The 19877-nt window shown below is 44.3% G+C and overlaps 1 protein-coding gene across 5 annotated transcripts in view; it reads right to left on the bottom strand.

Annotated features, from left to right (window-relative positions):
* CDC42BPA (CDC42 binding protein kinase alpha) overlaps positions 1 to 15682 on the bottom strand; it is a 459430-nt gene extending 443748 nt beyond the window's left edge. For all 5 annotated transcript variants that reach the window (XM_082251633.1, XM_082251634.1, XM_082251637.1 and 2 more), the window contains exon 1: positions 15453 to 15682. In XM_082251633.1, coding sequence (XP_082107759.1) covers positions 15453 to 15627 — 175 coding nt within the window. In that variant the 5' untranslated portion in view covers positions 15628 to 15682. The remainder of the gene's footprint in view (positions 1 to 15452) is intronic.
* Positions 15683 to 19877: the final 4195 nt, after the last annotated feature.

Genomic DNA, 19877 nt, shown 5'->3' with positions numbered 1-19877 from the left:
CCAAGTGGCCCATTGACTCTGAGCCTTTTTTAAATTTATTATTTTGCCTTCTAGTCCAAGTATCAAACTATGTGGATTCCATATATATATATACATATATACATATATATATACACACACAATGGTCAGCAATCATCAATGGACAGGAAATTTTGTTGCAAGCGGCCTAGACTTTAATGCCTCGTACACACGCAATGATTATCGGCCGACCGATCGGCCGACTTTTGTCCAGAGTTGTGTTTTGTTGGTTGGAATGTGCCTAGACTGCACACAAATTTTCTCGGCCAACAAAATTCTACTTCAGAAGTGATGTCATGTGCTGGTTTACTTTCCATGTGTTTTTTCTTCTCTGAGCATGCCCAGTCTTGCTCATCAGATTTTTGTCTGCTGAAATCTGTACTGACTGATGGAAAATCGGCCGTTGTGTTGATGGCCCACAAAAATTTTATAGTCTGCACACCAGATTTTTTTTCGGCCCGAAAAGTCGGAGTCGGTTGTTGGAAGCATCATACTAACAAGCCGAAAATCGGCAGATCGGACGTTGGCCGAAAATTCACGGCTAATTATCGATGCGTGTGTACGGGGCTTGAGTCTCCATTCACACTGGTACGACTTGTCAGGCGACTTGGTCAGCCTGACAAGTCACGCACCGTTGCGTCCCATAGTGTAGTACAGGAACGGTTCTAATAGGAGTGACATAAGTCGCTCCGACTTAGAAAAAGGGTCCTGTACTACTTCGGGGCGACCTGGAGGCGACTTGCATAGACATTCATTTTATGAAGTCCGTGCAAGTCGTGCCGAAGTCGCGGTGCACACGACTTCACAGGTCGCCCCCTAAGTCGGATCGCCGTAGTGTGAACCGAGTCTTAGGGGCGATTTACCCCACAATTCTGTGATCCAGATGTGTTTCTACGTGCGTGTTTTTGATGTGTTCTGGTGCATTTTGATTTCCGGTGTTCTGTTTCTTTTTTGTAATAATGCACTCCAGTGCATTTTTTATGCATTTTGATGTGTTTAGTCACGTTCCATGCTGAAAAAAAAAATGCAACATGTTCTACCTTTGTTGACTGCACTGGAATGCAATGCACTGGTGTGAACTAGGCCATCGGAATCCAAGTTAACTACTGTCTATGGATTTTTGCTGCAGATCAAAAAATGCACTGGACTGCAGGTGGTGCGAGCTGGCCCTAAGAGTTGCAATTTAATAACAGATCATTTAACATGCAAGATATGAAGTGTCCTTTCCTTGTGAGTAAAGTACTGAGGTTTATTAACGCGTTTGATTCCATGTTGAAACCAGTGTTCATTTTGTCGACTAAAACATTTTCATTGACTAAATTAGTACTATTTTACCAAACTAAAATAAGACTAAAACTAAAAAGAATTGAGATGAATAAAATACGACTAAAACGCATTTTAATAAAAAGGTTATAATTAAACTAAATTGAAATATGATGCCAAAATTACCACTGCACTACCACATAAGAATATGTAGGAGGCATCTACTAAGCAGCTAAAAAAAAAGAAAATTAAGAAAAAAGCTTTTCTTATTTATTTATTTTTTTTGTTAATATTTAATGTTGGTAATATGTGCAATGGCATTACAGGCAATAGTTTTTGGGGGTTTTTTATGTTTTCAAATTATATATCACAATGGCTAAATCTGTGTCTGTAGTGCATGTTCAACCCTTAATACAAAAAATAATGACATGTTATTCGATTTTTTAATGCATTAAAATTTAACTAAACCCGTTCAATTTTAGATGACTAAAATGTACTGGAGATTTTAGTCGACTAAAATACGACTAAAACTAAAATGGCATTTTAGTCAAAAGACTAAAATATGACTAAACTAAAATGGCATTTTATTCAAAAGACTATAAATAAAACTAAATTGAAATTTGATGTAAAAATTAACACTGGTTGAAACACAGGCCTGTAATGAACACAAAACTTAATCCAGTCCTGAAACACAAACCCATCAAAGCTAAATCAAAAAGGTTAAAGCGTGACAAAAATACAGCTCATAAAAATAGCAAAACCATTCTTTAGAGAACACAGCACTGATCTACATGACAGCTCAAAGCAAATAAATTCAAAACTACTACTTATTTATCACAGTAAAAATACTGTTTGTACAACAGTTCTACATAGGTGCTCCACCAACTAGAAGTTCAAAATAATACAAAACAAATATTGCAACAGGTTCTCTTTTACTGTAAGCCCCTGTTCACATAGGAGCGACGCTACTTCGCACGCGACCTCGGAGGTCGCGGTGCGAGCAGCACGGCGCGACCTCGGAGCGGCCGCCACGGACTTCATAACATTGAAGTCTATGGCGGTCGCCTCTAGGTCGCCCCAAAGAAGCTCCGGACCCTTTTTCTAAGTCGGAGCGACTTGTGCCGCTCCTATTAGAACGGGTTCGCAGCTTCCCTATGGGAGGCGACCTACGGCGACCTGTGAGGCGACCAGGTGGCTTCACAGGTCGCCTTAGTGTGAACGGGGGCTAAGAGCCCATTCACACTGCCGCAACTTGTCAGGCGACTTTAGCAGCAGTCAGTCGCGGTCCATTGAGTAGTACAGGACCCGTTCTAATAGGAGCGAAACAAGTGGCTCCGACTTAGAAAAAGGGTCCTGTACTACTTTGGAGCGACCTCAGAGCGACTTGCATAGACTTCCATTATGTGAAGTCCCTGCAAGTCGCGCCGAAGTCGCGGTGCACACGACTTCACAGGTCGCCCCCCAAAGTCGTGTCGGCTCAGTGTGAACCGGCTCTAACAATCATGTTATTAACCACTTGCCGACCGCCGCACGACTATCTACGTCGGCGGTCAGCCCCTCACAGGCAAACTAACGTAGGGCTACGTTGCTTGCTTGTGAGGGTCTAGGGAGCGAGCGCGCGCCCCCGGGGGCGCGCTCCCGCTCCCGCGTGGTCACGGACCCCCCCGCGCGTGTGACCAGCGGACCCGATGTCCGCCGGTCACTCGGCGATCGGCGGGGGAGAGGGAGAATGTCAGGCAGCTTGTGTAAACAAACTGCCTGTCATTCTCCTCGCTGCAAAGACACTGATAAAACGGATCTGGTATGTAGATCCGTTGATCAGTGTCCTTACAGCTAGAGCCACAGCCAATCACAGTAGAAACCACGCCCCTAGGGACACACACAGCCCCTCCCTTCCAAATAAAGTTAACCCCTTCACTACCAGTGTATTTTTACAGTAACAGTGCATATGTATAGCACTGATTACTGTAGAAATGTCACTGGTAACCCCAAAAGTGTCAAAAATGTCAGTCAAGGGTCCGATCTGTCCGCCGCAATGTCGCAGTACCGCAAAAAAAAAATCGCAGATCGCCATTACGCGTTAAAAAAAAAAACAACAAAAATGACAAAAATCTTTCCCTTTGTTAGTAAACGCGATAACTTTTGCGCAAACCAATCAAAATACGCTTTTTGCGATTTTTTTTACCAAACATAGGTAGCATAAAACAAATTGGCCGAAAATTTTTAAAAATTTTGATTTTTACATTTTTTTTTGGGGGAATTTCATATAAAAAAATGTGAAAAATATTGCTATTTTTGCAAAATTGACGCTCTTTTTTTGTTTATAGCGCGTGATCAAAAAATCGCACAGGTGATCAAATACCACCAAAAGAAAGCTCTGTTTGTGGGAAAAAAAGGACGTCAAATTCGTTTAGGTACAGCGTCGCACGACCGCGCAATTGTGCGTTAAATTCACGCAGTGCCGAATCGCAAAATACCCCCTGGTCGGAATGGGGGTAAAATCTTCCGGGGCTTAAGTGGTTAAATTGCATCTCTAAGAGCCGGTTCACATTAGAGCGGCACGTCTCCTTGCGACTTCGGAGCGACTTGCAGGGACTTCACATAATGGAAGTCTATGCAAGTCGCTCTGAGGTCGCCCCGAAATAGTACAGGACCCTTTTTCTAAGTCGGAGCGACTTGTGTCGCTCCTAGTAGAACGGGTCCTGTAGCGGTGAATGGACCGCGAGGGAGCGCGACTTGTCAGGCTGACAAGTCGCGCTAATGTGAACCGGCTTTTAAGTGTCGGTTCACACTAATCCGACTCGAAGTCGCCCCGACTTCGGGCGCGACTTCAGCGCGGCTTGCAACGACTTCTCATAATAGAAGTCAATGCAAGTCGCTCCGACTTTGACAAAAAAAAGTGCAGGAACCTTTTTCTAAGTCGGAGCGACTTGAGTCGCTCTGATTAGAACAGTTCCATTGCACAGCATTGGAAGCTACTTGTCAGGCGACCAAGTCGCCTGACAAGTCTGTTCAGTGTGAACCGACACTTATGCCACATAGAAAACTGCAACAAAATTTCCAGTCCATGATTGCCAACAATTACGAGCTTCCAAGATCATTACACCATCATCATCACGCACAATGACGCCACTGTTGGTGATGGCGATACGAGCGGAGCGGGAGGAGGTTGTTGAGAGTGAAGACAGAAATCCGTGACCAATCGCGGCCATTTTTTTGGTCAAGCGACTGGAAATCTCACCAAAATCAAAAATCTTTGGTTTTATAGTGCAGAAAAGAAGAACCAGTACAGTAAAAATCAAGTGTCAAAGAAATCATTTTGGTTTTGCAACATTGAATGTCATCTTTTAGTCCCGGTTCACACTTGTGCGATGCGGGAAGGCTGCGAATTCGCAGCGTGTTCCCGCATCACAAACGCACATCTGGCAGTTCACACTGCCATATGCGATACGCAGGGGGTGTCAATTAAATGTTAACGACACCCCCAGTTTGATCGCATATCGCAGTGCGATCTGACAGTTCGCACAGGATCGGATCGCACAAGTGTGAACCACTGTGCGATCTGATTCTGATGCGGCTGGAAAAAAGGGTCATGTGCGTGTTTGGTGCGGATACAGTGCGAATTCAGCCATACAAAGTGTATGGCTGAATTTGCATCCGCACATCTGATCGCATGTATTGAAGGAGCAGTGCGCTCCGACATTACATGCGATCGCCGCACTCGCACAAATGTGAACCGGCCCTTAGGGACACAGCAGCTTAAGCTGGCCATACATTATACAATTTTCTTGTTTCATTTCCTTTAGATTTACCTTCAACTATGTAGTAGTCCAAAGGCCTGCCTGATTGCATACAATTTGAAAGTGTTTAGGTTTGACCTCATATTATATAGATTTACAAAATCTAAAGGAAAATTGTACATGACAATTGTATAAAGTGTAGCCAGCTTAAAATAATTCTACAATGTGAAGACTTCAGACTTAATGTGACTCTAAACTCTGGTTTTAACAGGAAAATGCACTCAAGTATTTATTCTTAACTCATAAAAGTAACTTCTATTGCTCTCAGCGTCCTCCAAGCTTCCTCCTTCCTTGCTGCTTTGATCTGTTAGAGGGTGGCTACGTTCTCCATGGTCCCACTATATGCATGGATGTACAGTAGCCACCCTCTCTTGCTCACTCCTGAGATGAATTATGATCTGTGGAATTTGTAGAGTGCATAGAGCAGTGCACAAGATCGCAAATAACCTACACTGCTTATTCCAAACAATTTTATGAAAAATAGATTAAAAGGTCCATTACAGCAGAACTTCACCAAAAATGGGAAGTTCTCCTCCCCCCCCCCCCCCCAATTTTGCACAGTTTTATTTCAGAGGGGAGGGAGTTTGACAGGTACCCACTCCCGGTCGGATTGCCACTGTGGATCCACCGGTGGATCTCTCCACCCCCCCCTGCCCGCAGCCTTCTGGGACACATCACAGATCCCAGAAGGCTACAGGGCCATTCACAATGTGCAGCAAAGCATGTGCATGGGCAGTGAAGCCACAAGGAGTCACAGCTGGCTGACCATAGCTAACATGCCTGCGCCGGGGACCGCGGTCCAGTGAATTATTGGCTCGAGTGAGGACGGCGCTAAATCCTTAGACAGGTAAGTGTCTTTTTTTAGGTCAGCAGCTGCAGTATTTGTAGCTGCGGACTTTTATTTTTTCGTTCCCAGGGTGAAGAACCACTGTAAGTAGCATGTGTATGGATTGTTGGAGAAAAAGGACCATTTAGTGTCACTATAAAGGAACAGTGTATGTGACTTTCACCAAACATTCACTGGTGATGATACACTGTGATTTAAAACACATGGCAGATTCACCCGCACTGAATGTAAATGTTAGATTCAATGTCTTATAAATATGCCCCAAAGTGTCACTACGGGCAAAAAATGACACACAGTATAAGATGTAGGCCGTCAGTAGCATTATCACAGCAGTTTTTGATTTTCAGGGTAACGTACTTTTAATACATGTTCACCCCGGCAGTAGATCCATTGATGCTCCCCTTCCTTCAACAAGGTGAAAACACTGTTTATTCTGCAGTGAATTTGTACAGCAGTGTTGTCATTATGTGTACAGAGAAGTCTAAGATAGGCATGAAGTTGACTTTTTACCCCTTGGCACTGGCTCCCACCAGACCTTTAAGAAGCTCTGAAAAGACGGATGGTGGAAATAAAGTTCCTGATCATGTGACCACTGCGATTGGTTGTTGTAGCAGTAATATGATTGGAAGCCCTGCAAGGAATTTGTTGATATGAGTGGGGGAGGTTTATTATATCAATTCATCCCTAATTCAATTATGTAACAATATTATAAGTGATGGAACTTTAAATACTCCTCCAGCGAACACAAAAGTACATAAACGTTATAAAAAATACAAAATGTATTTCTACCAATAAAATATATAAAAACATATGTCATACAGCTGCTTGTATATTGATACCAGCAATCATTGTCTACTGCAAGAGTTCATAGCTGTTGGTCACGATACAGAGATGGCCGTTGCGTTCTACACGCTTCTTCAGGACCTTATATCTCTTAAGCAGATACAAACAGCCAGAAGAAGCTGTTTTGGAGTATTCTGTCCAGTTCTGTTTGCCAGTCCTCAGGAGGGATGTGTCGGAGCTGGAGAGAGTCCAGAGAAGGGCAACTAAACTGATTAGGGGATTGGAGGACCTTAATTATGAAGAGCGTCTGCAATCGCTTGATTTATTCTCCCTGGAGAAGAGACGCCTGAGGGGGGACATGATAGCAATTTATAAATATCTCAATGGGGATCTCAGCTTAGAAAAAAAGATATTCAATTGAAGGGATTGCACGAGGACTCGAGGGCATACAATGCGATTAGAGGAGAAGCGTTTTAACCTCATGCAACGTGGGGGGTTCTTTACTGTGAGGGCTACGAGATAGTGGAATTCTCTACCACAAGAGGTGGTTTCTGCGGGTAGTATGGTGGCTTTTAAAAGACTCTTAGACTTACATCTCAAGGATCAGAACATTCAGGGGTATGTGAGATGATTACAGCCACACACACCTACACAGGTTGAACTGGATGGACTATGGTCTTTATTCAACCTCATCTACTATGTAACTATGTAAGAATAACTTCTCGTCACAAAGAACTGATATGTCTGCTAATTATGTGGTTCAACTATTCCAAACAGTAAATGGCAATTTAATCATTGGGTGACCCCATGTGGTATGTTCCCTCTGGCCCTTGGGGGAATGACCAGCCCTAAGATAGGATTCTGATGGCTGGAGGATTGCTATATAAGCAAAATATGGTAATATTTATTGTGTCCAATGACCACTGGTTAGAGCGCAGGCTGAAGGAAGTCGTTCCACACTGGATATGAAAAAGTGCAGTAAATCGATATTATAGGTCCCCATAGACTGGTGGAATAAACAGCAAGCCCTACGATTGGAAGCGCCTGCCTACCAGCTTCCCTTCGTAAACGGTGATTGGAAGCGGTTGGTGACAGTTCAGTCACTGTGCTGAGAGCACCATGCATGTTCATGTTATGCCAATGGGAAGAGTTAAAGAGAAAAAAAAACATCCAGCTAGCACTTTTGACCAGCTAAAGCTACGGGTGTTTTCATTAAGGCTTATATGAATATTAAAGAACTGTTGTAAGCACCCCGGCAGTGTTATATGAGTTGCCCCAAACACTGCTAACTGACACTTTTGTTGGGCAACTTACATTGCATGTCCATAGGGAGATACAATACATAATAAAATGCCTATCAATAGAAGTATAAATCCCATGCAGGTACCAGCATTCCATATTCTTCACTCTAGTGGGCCTCCAAGCCAGCCAGAGGCAAATCAGATCATACTGTTACAGTCAATCTGTTACAAAGTTTTTGTTCATCTGATACAAACATCTACAACAATGAGATCACAGATCATTCACTGAGCAGTGCTCAACATCAACAGAAAATGTTTTAGATCAGGTAGTGCGACTGTCTCGGGGGTTTAACAGCCAATCAGAAATCAGCATTAAGCACCTTAGGCTGGACTAAAGATTAATAAAAGCCGGTGTTCTCCCGAAAAATCCAACTTGCCGAGATCTCCAACAATGTTATTTCCGGTGACTGGACACTAGGAATAATTGGAGATTTCAACCACTTGGTGTTTTCACACACCGGCAGCCTTTACAGTCCAATAGATGCTAGATCTAGTGCAGATTGTTAGTCCGCCTGCTAGTTGTCGCCACCTTGGAGGCGGCCATGTTTTTGGTTACTAGCGGGCGGACTAACAATCTGCACTAATTATACCATCTACCGGAGTATCGGAGTGTAAAAGTGGTTGTAAGAGCCTGTTCACACTACCACTACCAGAAAGTCGTCCTGTGACTTGAAGAGACTTGGAAGAGACTTGGAAGAGACTTGGAAGAGACTTGGAAGAGACTTGGAAGAGACTTGCTAATCTCTTTCTTCTTCCTGGAAAGTCTGATAACAAGTCGTGTCAATTAAGATAAGGAGGCGACTCCCATTGAAGTATATGGGACAGTCGGATCACAGGTCGCCTCAAAGTAGTACAGGACCCTTTTCTGAAGTCGGAGCAACTTCAGTAGTGCCAATTAAGACGGCACTGATTGATTAACATTGCTTTTGTTATGTCAAGCTACCTGGGGCTACACAAGTTGCCTCACAAGTCGTGCTAGTGTGAATGGGCTCTAATCTCAGAAAATTAAAAAAAACAAACACCTGAAAGACAAACACATAATGAGCTAGTATGCAACGCATACTAGCTCATTATGAAATACTTACCTTAGAACGAAGCCCCGGAGTGCTGCCCGCTCACCTCTCTCACGGGTCGCCCTTCTTCCGGGTTTGCGGCATCCGGCCACCTGATTGGCTGGAGCTGCGATGACGTCACTCCTGCGCATGTGCCGACGTTAACAGCACAGGGCTCTGAAGGAACAGCACGAACAGCCGTTCCTTCAGAGCGCATGCGCAAGTGATGTCACTGGCTGCATGCAAAGTAAATATCTCCTAAACGGTACATGTTTAGGAGATATTTACAGTACCTATAGGTAAGCCTTATCATAAGCTTACCTATAGGTACAAGTTGCAGAGGAGGGTTTACTTCCTTCCTCTTAAAGGCTGCCGTTGTTGTGTGAAAATACCAAGTGGTCAAAATCTCCAATTATTCCTGGTGTCCAGTCACCGGAAATAACATCTTTGGAGATCTCAGCAAGTTGGAGTTTTCGGTAGAACACCGGTTACTGATATATAATGCAGATCACTTCATGCTATTTCTTGTAGCACATAAATATGTCCATAATCTATTTTTTTTTTTTTTTTTAAGTTCATCTCCTCCGACCAATCCTGAGGTGTAAAGAATATGCTGCACCATCCAATCTGCACCCAACACAAGGCAGGTCTAAACCACCACCACCAGACAGCTAGAAGGGGATCAATATGACCGCTAATCATCAAAAGGGGGAATTTCAAATCTATTAGAGGCCTGATATCAGAGAGCTGCCATCATAGACCTCTGCTTCTGAAAATGCTTGTTGACTGGCTGTCATGTCCATTGCTTTTATGTTCAGAACAAGAATAGTGATAAGCCATTCTTACTTCATTTATTTCTGGCACTTTCCAGATCTGTGGCTCGGAAAAAGCCAATCCAAACAGCCAGGCAGTTAGAGTTTGCAGATGACCATGAACAATGGAAGGCAACATTTCTCTCATGGTAGGCTTATGTTAAAGCCTAATTAATATATATATATATATTTTTTTTTTTTTTTTTACTTTCTACGCAAGGTCAGGGTGTTGAATAAATTAAGATGCTAGGTTTTTTTTTTCTGAAGATATATGCTATTCTGCTCTAGATGAATATTAATGCAGTCATTTGGATCTCCTTTGGTCAAACATAGCAGTGCCCCATTTAACCACCCTCACCTGGACATTAGCCATTCTGGGCTTCTATCATCCTTCTGGCAGAACCACAGAAATACATTCATGCCCATTCACACCTTGGTACCCTTATGCGTTAGTATGCTTTTTTTGGGGGGGCGTTAACGACAACTGCTGTTGACATCAATAGACTGGCACCTACGAAAATGTCCACGAAAATGAGCATTCGCCATTTTTGGTTGCACAGGCCATCATTACCCATGTTAGGGGGTTACCATGTGCTGCTACACATGGGCATTAGAGCTGTGTTGCCTTATTCAAAGTGATGCGTTACTGCAATGCACCACAGTTTAAAAGTCTGATTTGGGCCTTAAACTTGATAACACCACCACATATTCTTTTATTTGTATATCATTTAAAAACACATACTACAACTAAAATCCCAAAACCCAAAAAATCCAACCCCAACCAAACCTTTTTAGTTTTGATTCCCAATGGATGTGATTTTTCCCCACTTCCTATATCAATGATATGGATCAGAGGGACAGGAAGTGATGAAAAGTCTCTCCAATGGACAGAAATACAAAAAATAAAGTTTTTAAAGCAGGGGAAGTCTCTGTGACCTCATCCCGTTATTTCTTGTCACAGAGAAACATCATATTGGGGAAATAGCCCAACGGAGACAGCAATGTCCCTCCCAACTAAATTCAAAACTAAAGGAAACATGTCTGAACACAATTAGGGTAAGTAACTGGATTTGTTTCATACAGGCAGAACTTTTTATACTTTCTACCCCCTTTCCTGCCCCCAAGGTCAACTTTTATTACACGTTGGGGGAGATTTACTAAAGTGGCGCACTCAGAATCTGGTGCAGCTGTGCATAGTATCCAATCAGCTTCAAACTTTGCTTGTTCAATTAAGCATTGACACTTATGCCTCGTACACACGCATCAATTATTGGCCGGGAATTTTCAGTCAACGTCCGATCGGCCGTTTTTCGGCTTGTTAGTATGATGCTTCCGACAACCGACACGGACTTTTCGGCTGAAAAAAATCTGGTGTGCAGGCTTTAAAATTTTTGTTGGCCATCAACACAACGGCCGATTTTCCGTTAGTCAGTACAGATTTCGGCAGACAAAAATCTGATGAGCAAGACTGGGCATGCTCAGAGAAGAAAAAACACACGGAAAGTAAAGCAGCACATGACATCACTTCTGAAGAAGATTTTTGTTGGCCGAGAAAATTTGTGTGCAGTCTAGGCACATTCCAACCAACACAACACCACTCTGGACAAAAGTCAGACGATCAGTCAGCCAATAATTGTTGCGTGTGTACGAGGCATTAGCCCTTGTTCACGTTGGAGCCACTTGTCATTTGATTTGACAGGTCAAAATCGCAAGACAAGTCGCACGACGCACCCTATTGCCAGCAATGACACCGTTCCAATCGGTGCAATGCCGTCTTTGCAGTGCCGCATCAATTTGAAAAAGTTGTTCTTGCACTACTTTTGGCGATTTCAGGGGGCGGCTTGCATAGACAACTGTGCATGAAGCCCCACACATGTCCTCAAAGTGGCACTGACATGCAGCTTTGAAATCGTGCAATTTCAGATGAAGTCGCAAAATTTCAAAGCCACATTCAATGGGAACGAGGGGTAAAACCTGGAAGCTGATCGGTTTCTTTGCAGAGCTGAACCAGATTTTGCATTCTGCAGTTTTAGTAAATCCCCCTGCCTTATCAGGAATCAGCAACATGATGTGACAACTCCTGACAACTCAGCTGCCCTACGCCACAGCTTTATATACAAAATATCCAAATATAGATATCAGTCTCATGTAGTCCCCACTACAGCATTGCTCAAACTGGGAGAGGGAAGACCGTCACTTGCTGCCAATCAGACTCTGCTGCTGTGCAGTGCTACATATACTGACAGGAGGAGAAAGCAGAATGATGGCTCATCTGTATGTGGCATCTCCACTGTCCAATTAGCAGGCTGTGGGTGTGTTCCAATCTCTGCTGCTGCTCACTGATTGGCTGATTTACCATAATACAGTGTATTGATACCATATTTAAAGGCCCGTTCACCTTTATAATTCATGTATTAACATGCTAGTCTGTATTTTGTCAAGTACTGTGTTTTACAGATGCTTCTATGAGTATTGGCTTGTGTACACGTACAGGAAAAGGAACGCGTATTTCCAGACTATACTTGCATTTTACATATTGTATCTTATAGGATGCTCTTATAAACAATCGTGATTATCAGCTAACGTGGAAAGTCCAAAAAAGCAGTTTGCTAAAACACGCTGGTATGAACAGTGCCATTGAAATTAACAGTACGGATTTTATCACGCGTTTCAGGTTGCCTTTTTACATGCAAGAAAGCATCCAACCACAAAAAGTGCCCAAAATTTGCAAACATTCTGTTCTGTAATCGGCAGCAAACGCAGTGCAGGACTAACTGCAGACACGCTATAAATCTGTAAGCTCACCTGAGCTAGCAAGATAATACAAAATGATGGTGTTTTATTGGCTTCCACTCATCTATACATTACAGGCTATCTAAAGATCCAGCAGCTATAAATATAAGATGATATCATTAAGTCTCCAAGAAAAATCTCAACCACAAACCAGCAACTTTTCAAGCCAAGATGAAAAAATGAAGAAGAATTGCCAGACATCTTATTATACGCTTGTCGTCACCACTTTAAAAGAGGAATTAAAAAAAAAAACTCACGTGAGCTTATTCAATACGCAGCGTGCAAAGCACAGTAACCCAGGGCAGCCAATCAGATCTTAGTTTACAGATGTCAGACCAGTAAAAGGTCAATTGCTATGGGATACTGAAAAAAAACTGATCAAAGTGATTTTAAATTGAATTTAAGTATAAATAAAAATAATAGTTATTTTAATATTATAATAAAGTATATATAAATCATATAATGTTTCAATTCGATATTAGAAAAGCAGCACTTGGCATGCAAGGCTTGCTATGATAAACCAGCCGCCCCTTTTTCGCTCTGATGTGCACAGTGGTGTCCCTTTGATGTCCAGTTCAGAGGCCCCAACATGTGACAGTGTCCTGTGACAGGCTGACCAACAATGTCATTATACATTCGAGCACCATATGTCACCTCATTACCGCAGCACTATGTTCATTTACTGCTTTCTAGCATCAGAGGGTACAACCAGCTGCACAGTGACACATGCTGAGGTCCGCCAGCTGCAGAGGAACTAACAGCACCAGCATGTCCATTCATTTCCTTTAGATGTGAGGGATTCCAGGGTGCCCCAACATTGGTCTGAGTACTAGAAGGCCTCTTTAGACAATTGGGAAACAACCAGCAATTAGAAATTTGTCCTACTACTGCTTGCAGACTACATGTCCCAGCATGACCTGTCAGCTAGCATTTTGCCGCTATTTATAAATCCTGACCAGATGAAGGGTCCAGTAGCAGAAGCACCTCTACATCCAATTTGATGCTATTTTGGGGCTATTCGCATCAAACTGCAACCAGCTACCAAAAAAAAAAAAAAAATCAGATTTCAGCAATAATAGCTGCGTTCAGGGTTGTTGGCATGGGTTACTGCCCATTATGGTATGCAAAGAGGCCTACTTGATAGACATTAAAGCTCTATTCTCACGCTGTGCAGATCTGGCAGCAGCCCTCCTTTCCAGTTTGTCTGGTACCCCTCATTCTGATATGGCCCAATGAACACTCAAGTGACACCAAGTATTGTCCTAGCATCCTAATTCAGTCCAAATGCACTGTTATCCTAGGTCTGAGGACACCCCTATTCTGATATCACCAATGGTGACTCGAAACTAGATCATAGACCAAAAAAACTCACTACTATCACCCTACATACAAATAGCACCCCTTACTAGTATACAACCTCCAGAATTGTAATGCAAACCCCCTATGACTCCATCAAAAGGCATGAAAATCCAAAATATGCAAGGATCCAGCCAGGATCTGAGGACATCCCCTATTCTGATATACCCCTAGTGACCTATTCTGATATACAGTACCCCTAGTGACCTATTCGGATGTACAGTACCCCTAGTGACCCCAGGATTGAGCATTGTAAACATCAAAATCACCTCAAAATACACAAGGACCCCCAGTTGGCATACAACCTCCGGAGCTCTGACACTCAAATGACAGCTGTAAACCCAAACATACTCCAAAGTCACCCCCAAATACAGCATTCCACCTCCTATAGTCTTCTACATTAATCAAGGGCCCTATTATTTTCCTAATTCTCAAAAAAAAGGATCACAAAGACATATAACGCACCCCAAATACAACATGATCTCAGATTTGATGAACCCCCAGAACTATCAGTAAACACACCACACGAGAGCAGCCCCTCTCCCCCCAGAAAAACAATGATCGCAGGTCAGATGACCTACCATACCTTATATGAACCTTGACGACCCTCAACATAATCTCTACACCCCAATAAAAAAAAAAAAAAAAAAAAAAGTATGAAATCTCCCCAAAACTGAGGGAAATCAAATCTGGTGACCCCCAGATATCCATACCCCCCTAAGTAGACAATCAAAACATATCAACCCCAATGTTGCCGTTAGATCTGGTGACCCCAAGAATGGTTAAGGAACACCACTGCCATAAACACCCCAAACAAATGACCCTGATGTGCCCTTTAGATCAGGTGATGGTCCAAGCACCCCAATATCAACACCCCAAACATCAGCAGTCACCCCAATGTGACCCCAGCATGCATAATAATAATCTCAATGTCACCCCTTGGAAGGTTCAAGCACCCCAATATTAAAAAATAACATCCCAAAAAGGTGATGATCATCCCAATCTGATCCCAGCTCAGGTGACACCAAGGAAGGTTCAAGCAACCAAATGTCATTAGACATCGGAGACACAACAATCCCCTTTTCTGACCCCAAGGATGGCTCCAGCACCCCTAAAATAAATTAACACTTGATACATGACAGACACCCCAATGTGACCCTAGCTCAGTTGACACCAAGGGTGATGGTCCAAGCATCCCAATATAAACACTGCATGCAAGAGCTAATCACCCCAATGTCACCCCTAATCAGGTGACCCCAAGAAAGGCACAGGTACTCCAATAACAGAAAAGAGCCCAGAAAAGGCCAGTGACCCCAAGAACAGTCCAAGCACCCCCACAGGAGAGCACCCCAAAAATATACACAAAGTGACCCCAGATCAGATGACCCTCCTCCCATCACCCCGGTGTCCCGGCTCGGGTGACTCACCCCATTCGATGTAGTCGTGGATGTTCTTGTCGCGGCGCAGCGGGGAGGCGCAGCACTCATCGTACAGGCAGAGCAGCGAGTCCAGCAGACTCTCCACACTCATCCATCCGCCCCGCACCGCTCCGCCGTCCACCAGCAACCGCTCCAACTGCCGCAACCGCACCTCCCCCGACATCTTCTACACCCGCTACACCCGCCGCCCGGCCATCACAGCTCCGCACCAGCACAACCAGGACAGGAGGGGGAGGGAGGCAGGAGGAGGAGGAGGAGGAGGGAAGGAGGAGGATGGGGACACTGCGGGCTCCGGCACACCCGGCGGAGGGGAGGAGACACTGACAGGAGGGGGAGGGGAGCAAAGGACAGGACAGGCTGCTGCTGCTGGAGACAGGAGAGAGAGATGAGGGAGAAGAGGGAGATACAGGAGAGAGGAGAGATACAGGAGAGAGAAGGGAGATACAGGAGAGAGGAGAGATACAGGAGAGAGATACAGGACAGAGGAGAGAGATACAGGAGAGAGATACAGGAGAGAGGAGAGATACAGGAGAGAGAAGAGATACAGGAGAGAGGAGAGATACAGGAGAGAGAAGAGAGATACAGGAGAGAGAAGAGAGATACAGGAGAGAGGAGAGATACAGGAGAGAGGAGAGATACAGGAGAGAGAAGAGAGATACAGGAGAGAGATACAGGACAGAGGAGAGAGATACAGGACAGAGGAGAGAGATACAGGAGAGAGATACAGGAGAGAGGAGAGATACAGGAGAGAGAAGAGATACAGGAGAGAGGAGAGATACAGGAGAGAGGAGAGAGATACAGGAGAGAGAAGAGATACAGGAGAGAGGAGAGATACAGGAGAGAGAAGAGATACAGGAGAGAGAGAAGAGAGATACAGGAGAGAGGAGAGATACAGGAGAGAGAAGAGATACAGGAGAGAGAAGAGAGAGATACAGGAGAGAGAAGAGGGAGATACAGGAGAGAGGAGAGATACAGGAGAGAGAAGAGATACAGGAGAGAGAAGAGAGATACAGGAGAGAGAAGAGATACAGGAGAGAGAAGAGATAAAGGAGAGAGAAGAGGGAGATACAGGAGAGAGAAGAGATACAGGAGAGAGAAGAGATACAGGAGAGAGAAGAGGGAGATACAGGAGAGAGGAGAGATACAGGAGAGAGGAGAGATACAGGAGAGAGAAGAGATGCAGGAGAGAGAAGAAAGATACAGAAGAGAGAAAAGAGATACAGGAGAGAGATACAAGAGAGATACAGGAGAGAGATACAAGAGAGAGAAGAGATACAGGAGAGAGAAGAGATACAAGAGAGAGAAGAGAGATACAAGAGAGAGGAGAGATACAGGAGAGAGAAGAGATACAGGAGAGAGAAGAGATACAGGAGAGAGAAGAGAGATACAGGAGAGAAGAGAGAGATACAGGAGAGAGATACAGGAGAGATACAGGAGAGAGATACAGGAGAAAGGAGAGATACAGGAGAGAGGAGAGATACAGGAGAGAGGAGAGAGATACAGGAGAGAGAAGAGATACAGGAGAGAGAAGAGATACAGGAGAGAGGAGAGAGAAGAGATACAGGAGAGAGAAGAGATACAGGAGAGAGGAGAGATACAGGAGAGAGAAGAGATACAGGAGAGAGAAGAGATACAGGAGAGAGGAGAAATACAGGAGAGAGAAGAGAGATACAGGAGAGAGATACAGGAGAGAGAAGAGATACAGGAGAGAGAAGAGATACAGGAGAGAGAGAAGAGAGATACAGGAGAGAGGAGAGATACAGGAGAGAGAAGAGATACAGGAGAGAGAAGAGAGATACAGGAGAGAGAAGAGAGATACAGGAGAGAGATACAGGAGAGAGAAGAGATACAGGAGAGAGAAGAGATACAGGAGAGAGAGAAGAGAGATACAGGAGAGAGGAGAGATACAGGAGAGAGAAGAGATACAGGAGAGAGAAGAGAGATACAGGAGAGAGAAGAGATACAGGAGAGAGAAGAGGGAGATACAGGAGAGAGGAGAGATACAGGAGAGAGAAGAGATACAGGAGAGAGAAGAGAGATACAGGAGAGAGATACAGGAGAGAGAGAAGAGATACAGGAGAGAGAAGAGATACAGGAGAGAGGAGAGATACAGGAGAGAGAAGAGAGATACAGGAGAGAGGAGAGAGATACAGGAGAGAGATACAGGAGAGAGATACAGGAGAGAGGAGAGATACAGGAGAGAGATACAGGAGAAAGGAGAGATACAGGAGAGAGGAGAGAGATACAGGAGAGAGAAGAGATACAGGAGAGAGGAGAGATACAGTAGAGAGAAGAGATACAGGAGAGAGAAGAGATACAGGAGAGAGGAGAGATACAGGAGAGAGAAGAGATACAGGAGAGAGAAGAGAGATACAGGAGAGAGATACAGGAGAGAGAAGAGATACAGGAGAGAGAAGAGATACAGGAGAGAGAAGAGATACAGGAGAGAGAAGAGGGAGATACAGGAGAGAGATACAGGAGAGAGAAGAGATACAGGAGAGAGAAGAGATACAGGAGAGAGAAGAGGGAGATACAGGAGAGAGGAGAGATACAGGAGAGAGAAGAGATACAGGAGAGAGAGAAGAGAGATACAGGAGAGAGAAGAGAGATACAGGAGAGAGATACAAGAGAGATACAAGAGAGAGGAGAGATACAGGAGAGAGAAGAGATACAGGAGAGAGAAGAGAGATAAAAGAGAGAAGAGAGATAAAAGAGAGAGGAGAGATACAGGAGAGAGAAGAGGGAGATACGGGAGAGAGGAGAGATACAGGAGAGAGAAGAGATACAGGAGAGAGAAGAGAGATACAGGAGAGAGAAGAGAGATACAGGAGAGAGATACAAGAGAGAGAAGAGATACAAAAGAGAGAAGAGATACAGGAGAGAGAAGAGAGATACAAGAGAGAGGAGAGATACAGGAGAGAGAAGAGATACAAGAGAGAGAAGAGATACAGGAGAGAGAAGAGATACAGGAGAGAGAAGAGATACAGGAGAGAGAAGAGAGATACAGGAGAGAGATACAGGATAGAGAAGAGAGATACAGGAGAGAGGAGAGAGAAGAGGGAGATACAGGAGAGAGATACAGGATAGAGAGAGGAGAGAGAGAGAGATGAGAGAGAAGAGATACAGGAGAGAGGAGAAGGATACAGGAGAGAGGAGAGATACAGGAGAGAGAAGAGATACAGGAGAGAGAGAAGATGGATACAGGAGAGAGAGGAGAGATACAGGAGAGAGGAGAGAGATAGAGGAGAGAGATACAGGAGAGAGGAGAGATACAGGAGAGAGGAGAGATACAGGAGAGAAGAGAGAGATACAGGAGAGAAGAGAGAGATACAGGAGAGAGGAGAGATACAGGAGAGAGGAGAGAGATACAGGAGAGAGGAGAGAGATACAGGAGAGAGGAGAGAGACAGGAGAGAGGAGAGAGATACAGGAGAGAGGAGAGAGATACAGGAGAGAGGAGAGAGATACAGGAGAGAGAAGAGGGAGATACAGGAGAGAGGAGAGAGAAGAGGGAGATACAGGAGAGAGAGGAGAGGGATACAGAAGAGAGAGATCAGAGAGAAGAGGGAGATACAGGAGAGAGGAGATAGATAGAGGAGAGAGATACGGGAGAGAGAGATACAGGAGAGAGAGAGAGAGAGATACAAAAGAGAGGAGAGATACAGGAGAGAGGAGAGATACAGGAGAGAGGAGATAGACACAGGAGAGAGAGAGAGGAGAGAGAAGAGGAAGATACAGGAGATAGAAGAGGGAGATACAGGAGAGAGGAGAAGGATACATAGGAGAGGAGAGAGAGAGATACAGGAGAGAGGAGAGATACAGGAGAGAGGAGAGATACAGGAGAGAGGAGAGAGATACAGGAGAGAGAGGAGATAGATACAGGAGAGATGCAAGAGAGAGGAGAGAGAGAGATGGAGATACAGGAGGGAGAGAGAGAGGAGAGATACAGAAGAGAGAGGAGGGAGAGAGGAGAGAGACACAGGAGAGAGAAGAGAGAGACACAGGAAAGAGAAGAGAGAGATACAGGAGAGAAATACAAGAGAGAGCAATGAGAGAGATACAGGAGAGAGAGAGAAAATAGAGATACAAGAGAGAGATGAGAGAGAGGGGAGAGATACAGGAGAGAGAAGAGAGATACAGGAGAGAGAAGAGAGATACAGGAAAGAGAAGAGATATACAGGGGGGAGAGAGAGATACAGGAGAGAGAGGAGAGAGATACAAGAAAGAGAGATGAGAGAGAAGAGAGATACTGGAGAGAGAGATACAGGAGAGCGATGAGAGATACAGGAGAGAGAGGAGAGAGATACAGGAGAGAGAGATACAGGAGAGAGAGGAGAGAGATACAGGAGAGAGAGAAGAGAGATACAGGAGAGCGATGAGAGATACAGGAGAGAGATACAGGAGAGAGATGAGA

This window comes from Pelophylax lessonae (assembly GCF_965119305.1).
Source record: "Pelophylax lessonae genome assembly, chromosome: 3".
NCBI classification, from domain to species: domain Eukaryota; kingdom Metazoa; phylum Chordata; class Amphibia; order Anura; family Ranidae; genus Pelophylax; species Pelophylax lessonae.
This window is presented reverse-complemented; position numbering and strand designations above follow the sequence as displayed.